This window comes from Ammodytes marinus (genome assembly GCF_949987685.1).
Source record: "Ammodytes marinus genome assembly, chromosome: 22".
NCBI lineage: Eukaryota > Metazoa > Chordata > Actinopteri > Uranoscopiformes > Ammodytidae > Ammodytes > Ammodytes marinus.
In genome coordinates, this window is record NC_137226.1 from 482,197 (window position 1) to 490,995 (window position 8,799).

At 41.5% G+C, this 8,799-nt stretch overlaps 1 protein-coding gene across 1 annotated transcript in view; it reads right to left on the minus strand.

Moving 5' to 3' along the window:
* LOC307268275 (uncharacterized protein) overlaps positions 1-1,045 on the minus strand; it is a 1,135-nt gene extending 90 nt beyond the window's left edge. The window contains exons 1-2 of the mRNA XM_080050837.1: positions 1,029-1,045; positions 1-828 (exon numbers count right to left, since the gene is read on the minus strand). The exon at positions 1-828 is cut by the window's left edge and continues 90 nt beyond it. Coding sequence (XP_079906963.1) covers positions 1-819 — 819 coding nt within the window. The 5' untranslated portion in view covers positions 820-828; positions 1,029-1,045. The remainder of the gene's footprint in view (positions 829-1,028) is intronic.
* Positions 1,046-8,799: the final 7,754 nt, after the last annotated feature.

Here is an 8,799-nt window from a genome sequence, read left to right on the forward strand (position 1 = left end):
GACAGTGACACCAGCCTTTTTATAAGCTGGTGCAGCATCTTTTTGGAGAAGCAGCAGGATGCCCGTGATGGGTTTGCCTCCTGGCTGTTTATTGTACCACAGGTACACTTTGTAAGCTGATCCTGTGCCCCCGTTGAGGTTCACATTCACAAAGTCGTACCCCTGCTGCTGATATTGCTGACGCTCGCTGTCAGTAAGAGAGACCTGCAGGTCGGTGAGTGCTATGCTGGGATCGATGGTCTGACGGTACCAGAGGAAGACACTCTTTCCTCTTGCTCCCCTGTTGGTATCTTCATCCAGACGGATGTAACCTTCCTGGAAGAGGGTGTGATCTAAACTAAAGGAATCGGTGGCGGTGACGTCACAGATGTAGGTTTGCGGCACTCTCTTCACCAACATGTGGATTGGGGGAGATCCTGGATCGTTGCGGTTCAGATCACAGGCCAGCTCTTCCCAGCCGGCAGCAAACATCCGGGCGACCTCATCATAATTGGTTGAAAAGGTGATCTCCACGATGGGAGTATCGTACTCTCCAGAGCCTCTGAAGTACCACAGGTAGATGGCATCGCCTTCTGGTACAGGATTGAGATTCTTATCGATCCTGGTGTAGCCTGCTGCGGTCAGGCCTTCGGTCATGGCATTGCTGTATGTGAGCTGAAGCCTAGTGATGGGGATGGTTCCTTTCTTGTACCAAAGAAACATTGTATCTCCTTTGGTTCCCTTGTTCAGATTAGCATTGATTTTCATATAATCCTGATTTTGGAGATCCTGCTCATCAGCTGCACTAGTGGACACATCAAGGTTGGTGATGTTGGCCATTGTGGACAACTGTGAACAACAAAGAAGAGCTTTAGAAAACAGGATAAACAAAGGAAGATGCATGACTGTTAAGGCAAGACACAGCCTATCTTATTTCCATCTTTTCAACAACATCAAAAGATGTAATGGATTAAGATCTGGAATAGAAGAATATATACTCCAGAGATAAATGTGAATTAATGATAATAAAAATATTCTGAAATACTTACGTGTGCTGAAGCTGACAGTGATTGACAGGCAGGAAGGTGAAGTCAACTGGTGTGCTGAGTTCTGATGTTTCTACCCAGAGTCCGCTGCCTTTATACAGAGACCTGGTTGTTACATCACCACTTCTGTGGAATTCTATGGTCAGTCCTTCCCACTTTCAACCTGACACTGTTAGGCAAGGTTGGCACCGCTTCACAAGAAGTATGAATCAAGACAAAAAAGAGAAAAACATGAACACCCACACACACACACACACACACACACACACACACACACACACACACACACACACACACACACACACACACACACACACACACACACACACACACAAAACATTCACTCAGACACTCACTCACTCACTCACTCACTCACTCACTCACTCACTCACTCACTCACTCACTCACTCACTCACTCACTCACTCACTCACTCACACACACACACACACACACACACACACACACACACACACACGTTTGTACAGGCTGTACCTGTGAGGACATTCATTGACATAATACATTCCCTAGCCCCTTACCCTAACCCTAACCATCAAAACTAAATGCCAAACCCCAACCCTTACACTAACCCTAACATAAACCTAATTCATACCTGAACCTTAAAACCTAGTGTTAACCCTCAAACAGCCCTTTAAAGGCCTGTCCTTAAAACCTAGTGTTAACCCTCAAACAGACCTTTACAGGCCTGTCCCAAAGTGAGAACCAGCCACAATGTCCTCAGTCCGTCTAAAACTCACATTGAGTCTCATAAAACACACACACACACACACACACACACACACACACACACACACACTGGAATTTAAAATGAAATGGGTGAAAGTACAATACAGCAATCTGGCTGAGAACCCGTGAATATACTGCAGACCCAGACTGACTACTGAAGGGAAATTAAAATTGAGCGGAAGTAGGTAGGCGGACGGTGCCATGTGTCAAACTCAAGGCCTGTGTGCTAAAAAATAAATATAAACCATACAGTCAGACAGGGGCCAAAGTTTATTTTCCTTTCGTCTCCCCTCTGGGAGTGTGCCATGGTCAGACCCCACAAGCAACTACAGGCCAATGACAAAAATTAAATACATTTGTTACCCTGGAACCGGTGAAGTTAGCTGCCTTCACAGTTGTATTGGTTGGGGTCACTGTCCACCTTTATGTGGTCCCAAAACCCTTCCCAAGAGGACGCCCCCTCCTTCCAATTGTCACTTAATCGGTTCAACATGCATTCATAATGCCTCGTTTCCACCGAGTAGAGCGGGTCGGATCGGAGCGGTTTGGTCCGGGTAGTTTGGCTTTTCATTTGCCAAAAGTTGGGTAGGGTACGGTTTAAGCGCACCTAACCGCTCTGAGCTGCTCCCAATCTCAGTACTCCTCTGTAGGGGTACTAGCCGCCTGAAAGCGGGCCGAAACGGCGGAGCTACACACTGCCGTCATTTGATTGGTCGAAAGAATCATTTCCGCCATGTGTAGTCATCTTGGCAAGAGTGAAGATAGTCTTGTGTATTGGCGAAAATGTTTATTGTGTGGTGTTTTTCCTCGTCATTAAATTAATCAGTTGGTTACACTGTGTCCACCTGCTAGTCACGTTGCTGCCGCAGCCAGCTCTGTTCGCTCACTGTCTCTATGAGTTGCACCGAGCCGTCTCTGTGTATTTTCGCCATAGATAGTAGTAAATACACGCACACAACAACACGGGGGGAATAAATAAAGAAACGGCTGGTTTGACACAGCAAAAACGAGAGACCGCTGGCTTGACCACAGTTGGTCGAAATAATCATTTCCGCCATGTGTAGTCACCTCGGCTAGAGTGAAGAGAGTCAGTGTGTTTTGGTGAAAATGTGAGCGCGGCACTGTTTATTGTGTGGTGTTTTTCCTCGTCATTAAATGAATCAGTTGGCTACACTGTGTCCCACTGCTACGATGTCACGAAGCTGCCGCAGCCAGCGCTGTTCTCTCACTGTCTCTATCAGTTGCACCGAGCCGTCTCTGTGCTCACAACAACACGGGGGGAATAAATAAAGAAGCGGCTGGTTTGACAAAGCAAAAACAAGAGACCGCTGGCTTGACCACAGTTGTTCCACAGCCCGATAGTTTGACCCATATTCTGGTGGCGGCTATCATCCAGCCTAAACCCCACCCTACCAGTAAGGGTAGGGTCATAAACCCCGCCCCTACCAGTAAAGGTAGGGTCGGCGGTGGAAACAACACCGAGATTCTTAAAAGTGAGCTGTCCCTCTGAGCCGCTCTGACCCGACCCGCTCTACTCGGTGGAAACGAGGCATAAGATACAGTTTTAGTGCATTGACCCATTCTTCAACTTTTTCTGAATTTTTCTGAATTTCTGAACCAAACCAATCGCTTAAAATAAAGAGAATCTCAGTCCAGAGAGGCCTGACCATAGCACACTCCCAGACACAATGGAGAAAAGTACCAATTTCAGTTTTACATTTCCAGCATAGCTTATCATTCAATATCATTCAATAGTTTTGTTCTGTGGAGTTTAGAAGGAGTTTAATAGCCAGACATCCACATAAAAACAAAGATAGTAGTGCAGAGGTAAGATAGTTAATGGGGAGGACAAGCCAGGGTGTACATATGGGTTTTGGGGGAATCGCAGTGACTTTGTCATTGTGAGCTTTGCAGGTAAAACCATTAGAACTGCTAGGCCTTGTTTAAGAAAATTGACCTTCAATCTTTGTAAAATGTTTATTTTATTTACTTTAAATAAACTTTAAATAAACCTTAAATAAGTGATTGTCTTATGGATTTGTCTTGCATTACAGTTTATGAGATACAGTCAAGTGCGAAAGTTTGTGAACCCCTTGAACATTTTGGAATTTTATTTATTTTTACCATTATTAATTCATTTTTATCAATACCAGTATTTTTTATATGAAATAACAGATGTTTGTTTATGAATTCAACATTTTTCTTTTCCAGAAATCAATTGTTAAAACAGATAAAACAAATTATTTGACGAATGTTGTATGTGCAAAAGTTTGTGAACCCTGAGCTGCATTGCTTAAATCGAGCAGGTTGACACAATCAGGTGGGCCAAATTGGTTGATGAAATAGACCAATGTAATGAGAGATCTTTAGGAAAGAAATTGGGTGGCACTAGATAAAACAGAGATAAAACCAGGTCAGTTTAGGCTCACCAAAGTGAACCCATACAGGTCAGACATGCTAAAAGGGAAACAAATCTCAGGAATAGAGTTTTGATGTTGCACATTTGTCTGGGGACAGTTATAAATTCATAAAAAAAAAATTTGAGCTCAATCGGTCCACCGTGAGGCAAATCATCTACAAATGGAGAGCTTTAAGAGTGACTTAACATCTGCCTAGAAGTGGACTTCCTTCAAAAATATCCTCAAACGCCACAAGAAAAGTGATTTTTCAGGTAAAAGCCAACCCAAACATTACATCTGGAGATTTGCAGACAATTTGAAACCACCATTATTCACTTGGGAGAAGGTTCTCTAGGTGGTAGGCAGAATTGCATTTTTTCCCAAACATGGCAGTTTTGGTTATGACCAAACAGTTCAATTTTGGACTAATCTGTCCACAGAATAAGACTTCAGGTATCTCCAGGTGCTCTCAGGCAAAGTTGTGACAAGCAGTTTTGTTCTTTTTTGAGAGCAGAGGCTTCTTTAGCAACCCTCCCATGAAAGCTATTTTGACTGAGTTTTCTTCTTATTGTGGAACCATGCACATCTGTCCCAGATGCTGCAAGAGAGGTCTGCAAATCACCAGATGTAATGTTTGGGTTGGCTTTTAACTGAAAAATCTTGTGACGCTTGTGGATATTTTTGAAGGAAGTCCACTTCTAGGCAGATGTTCAGTCACTCTTAAAGCTCTCCATTTGCAGATGATTTGCCTCACGGTGGACCGATGGAGCTCAAACTTTTTTTTAAATAATTTATAGCTGTCCCCAGACAAATGTGCAGCATCACAACTCTATTCCTGAGATCCTCAGAGATTTGTTTCCCTTTTAGCATGTCTGACCAGTATGGGTTCACTTTGGTGAGCCTAAACTGACCTGGTTTTATCTCTGTTGTATCTAGTGCCGCCCAATTTCTTCCCTAAAGATCTCTCACTACATTGGTCCATTTCATGACTCAATTTGGCCCATCTGATTGTGTTTACCTGCTCCATTTAAGCAATGCAGTTTAGGGTTCACAAACTTTTGATCATACAACAGTTGTCAAATAATTTGTTTTATCTGTTTTAACAATTTATTTCTGGGAAAGAAAAATGTTGAATTGATAAACAAACATCTGTTATTTCATATAAAAAATACTGGCATTGATAAAAATGAATTAATAATGGTAAAAATAAATAAAATTCCAAAATGTTCAAGGGGTTCACAAACTTTCGCACTTGACTGTATATATCAATGGCACAATTTACCCCATGGTATTCTAGACAACTTTTTTTTCGAAAGCTATATTTCTTAAACAGTTTATTTCAGATCAGAACTTATTGTTGCCGGGGATGCACCACACCCTGAAATAAACATACATATTTACTTTGGGAGACTTTTTACTCAGTCACTTTGAGTAAAAAGTGGCACAACTCCCCCCACTCTCCCCTATATAATCTGCGTACATACAGGGGCATAGGCTGGTTTTGTTTCAACATTTTGGGGGACTGTTGGGGGTTATGGGGGTGCTCCCCCAGACATTTTCTGACCGTCAAACACTTAATTTCCTGCATTCTGGTGGATTTTTTATCCATCAATTTTTGCCTTTTCTGCATCAATTTATGGTGGAACTGTAGCCTGGAAATCCAGACCTGCCGCTGGCCAATTTAAATTTGCTGCGCCTGTTGGTCTGGGCACGCTCCATTGAAAGCTCATTAAATATGTCAGAACATTCTGAGCTACATCTCCACTTTTCTTTACTCACTAAATGTTTGTTTGTGGTCATGTCAAAAACGGAGGAATAAAAAGTGTTTAAAGTAAAGAAAAACAATGCAAACCCCAGTTCACCTCTCAGTGCACTTTGCATTCCTATGAAATGTTTCTACATGAAGAAATACTGAAACAGTAACAAGATAGATCCCAAGATATGTTCTATCAGTGCATGAATAGATAATCCATGGCTTTAGTTTCATGCTTCATGGGAACAGGTGTGGGAGAATTTCCGTTGTATTTTCAAACTCATCGTTGTTTGTTTGGCTTGAAACGGTTACTGCTAACACCAAACAAATGAAAACACTTAGGTGACACTAAGCATTCACCACACCCACGCTTATTAACCTGGCACAATAAATGATTTCTATTGCGAAATGTTTTACTCTGTATTGGATGCAGTTAGAATAACTGAGATCAGCCCGGATGCTACTTCCATTTTATATTCAGTCTATGAATCTCAAACATGAATGCCGTTAAAACTAATAGTCGTGCATCCCTCACTGCTGCTCCACTGTGACGAGTCACGTTTTCACTGCTCTTGATAAATCAATCAAATGCCATTTCTCTCATTAGAGCAGATTCTGCCAAGAGGGACACTGCATGTTAACACTAACAGTCATCCTATGTTAATAAAGGTTCAGTAAGCGGAATGGTTCTTTTAGCTAACTTCCTGTCAGTTACTGCAGTTAGCAGTCCCCTCCCTCGTCCCCACGTCACCACATTAATGCACTGCGGTCTTCAAGCAGCGAGTTATCTAGCATCATCTCAGATCCATAAGTGTGATAAAACATGATAAAAACCATCAAAACAGACATTGGGAAGGATTTTTACCTGCTCCACCATTGTAGGCGCATAAACATTCACCCATCTGTCGCTCTGCACGTGCACCGGCAGTGAGACGGGTGCCGGTTTGTAGCGTTCTGTCTTCTGATTGGATATCAGTAGTGGGATCCCCGAAAAGTTTATTTGCCGATTACATGCAAAGCAGCTGACTGAGAGATCGGCTTTATGAAACGCGCACATTATGTAAGTGATCACTGTATGAATAAAGAGCGATTTAACACTTATATTAACATATATAAATCACTTACTTCACCTTTAAACAAGGATTGTTTTTTTTATAAGCTGTTGCACTCTTTAACCTTCAACTCATATTTAACTTGATAAAATAAAGACAATAAATGCACTCCTATGTGTTGTAGTGTGTTACAGTATCTGCAGCTATTACTATGATGTTCATCATTTTCAAGACATATTTTTCTGGCCTCATTTTGGATCATTTCCATTAACTTGGTCCAGGCCTAGAAGCATCTGCACTGACTTCTAGGCCTAGACCAAGTTTTTATTTGTGTATTCCTTTTTCCCTTTTTTTGTGGACACATTATTTGAAGCAAATGAATTCATGAGAAAGAACTGTAAATGTTCATACTGATCTGTAGCTGCTTAGTAATCTTCGTTAGCTTATTTCACTTTTTTTCTTCTTAAATTATTATTTATTTTTTCTCTTTCTTTTTTTACTCTACTTTCATTCTTATCTTGTTTCCACTTTTCTTTACTCACTAAATGTTTCTTTGTGGTCATGTCAGAAACTGATGAATAAAACGTTTTTAAAGTAAAGAAAAACCATGCAAACCCCAGTTCACCTCTCAGTGCACTTTGCATTCCTATGAAATGTTTCTACATGAAGAAATACTGAAACAGTAACAAGCAGGGTTCTCAACTTTTGGAAATTGTTTAGAGTGAGACATAAGCGGATTTCCCATGTGAAGCGCGCGAGCGAAATTTTATTGTGTGTTTATTTATTAATTTAAAGCATAATAAATGGTTTTTAACACAAGTTCAGTATTATTTCTTTGTTTTAGTTCAAATATAGCCTATTGTAGTAATTTTATGATGAAAGTATAACTGGATTAATACCAAATGCCAGACTAGTGAGATGGGTGTTGGGCCTAGGGTAGTTGTTCGGGGTAGTTATTTCAGTAAAACTCTTAGTTCAGTTCAGCAAATATGGATTCTGGATATTACTGATGCTCGCTGTTGTAGCTTCGAGTGGCAGATTTTGAGGCCTTCAGGATAGGGGTTTTCTGGCTCCCACTTGAAGCACTGTGGCTCCACACCAGCCATTTAGACCATCATAATGGAGGACAATGTTCCTTCTAGGGCTAGTCTGTTTCTGGTGCTGGTCTTGTTAAGACCAACCATGGAGAAGACTATTTCGGCGTCCGCATTTGAATGTGGGAGCACTAAAACCAACTTGGCCCCTCAACTAGTAGGTGAAAAATCGAAAAGCAAGTGCAAAACAAAAGCATTAGCTATGTCTTATGGGCTTCATAAGGGGCCTCTAAGGCCCCCACACACATACAGGAATAAGCTTTCTACGTGTAAATTATATACTGTTCATAAAAAGTAGCTTTCCACCCTGTATATGTTGCAATGGGCCCCTCCATCATATAACATGGGTCTGCAGACCAATCTTCTGAAATGTTTTTACAGTTGCAGAGTAAAGAGTGCTGCCTGTTTAAGAAAAATAATGTTCCTTCTGCAGCTCAAGATTTGATTTAAATCTAAATTTTCCTCTGAAAGTGCATCAGATTGATGCATTTTACTTTAAAACTGTACCAATTTTCTTCCAGGGGGCATGCCCCCAGACCAGGGATGGAAATTAACACCCGCCACACGCCAAATGCGGGTAGATTTGCGTGCTGGCGTGTAAATTGTGTCACTTCACCCGCCACTGTGTCGGGTAATACTTTCCAGTCAGGTCCGATCTAATTTGCATATTTAATACATTCGTCATGAACATGATGACAGGGCGCTACACAGTTCAACAGTTTCTTTTTGCC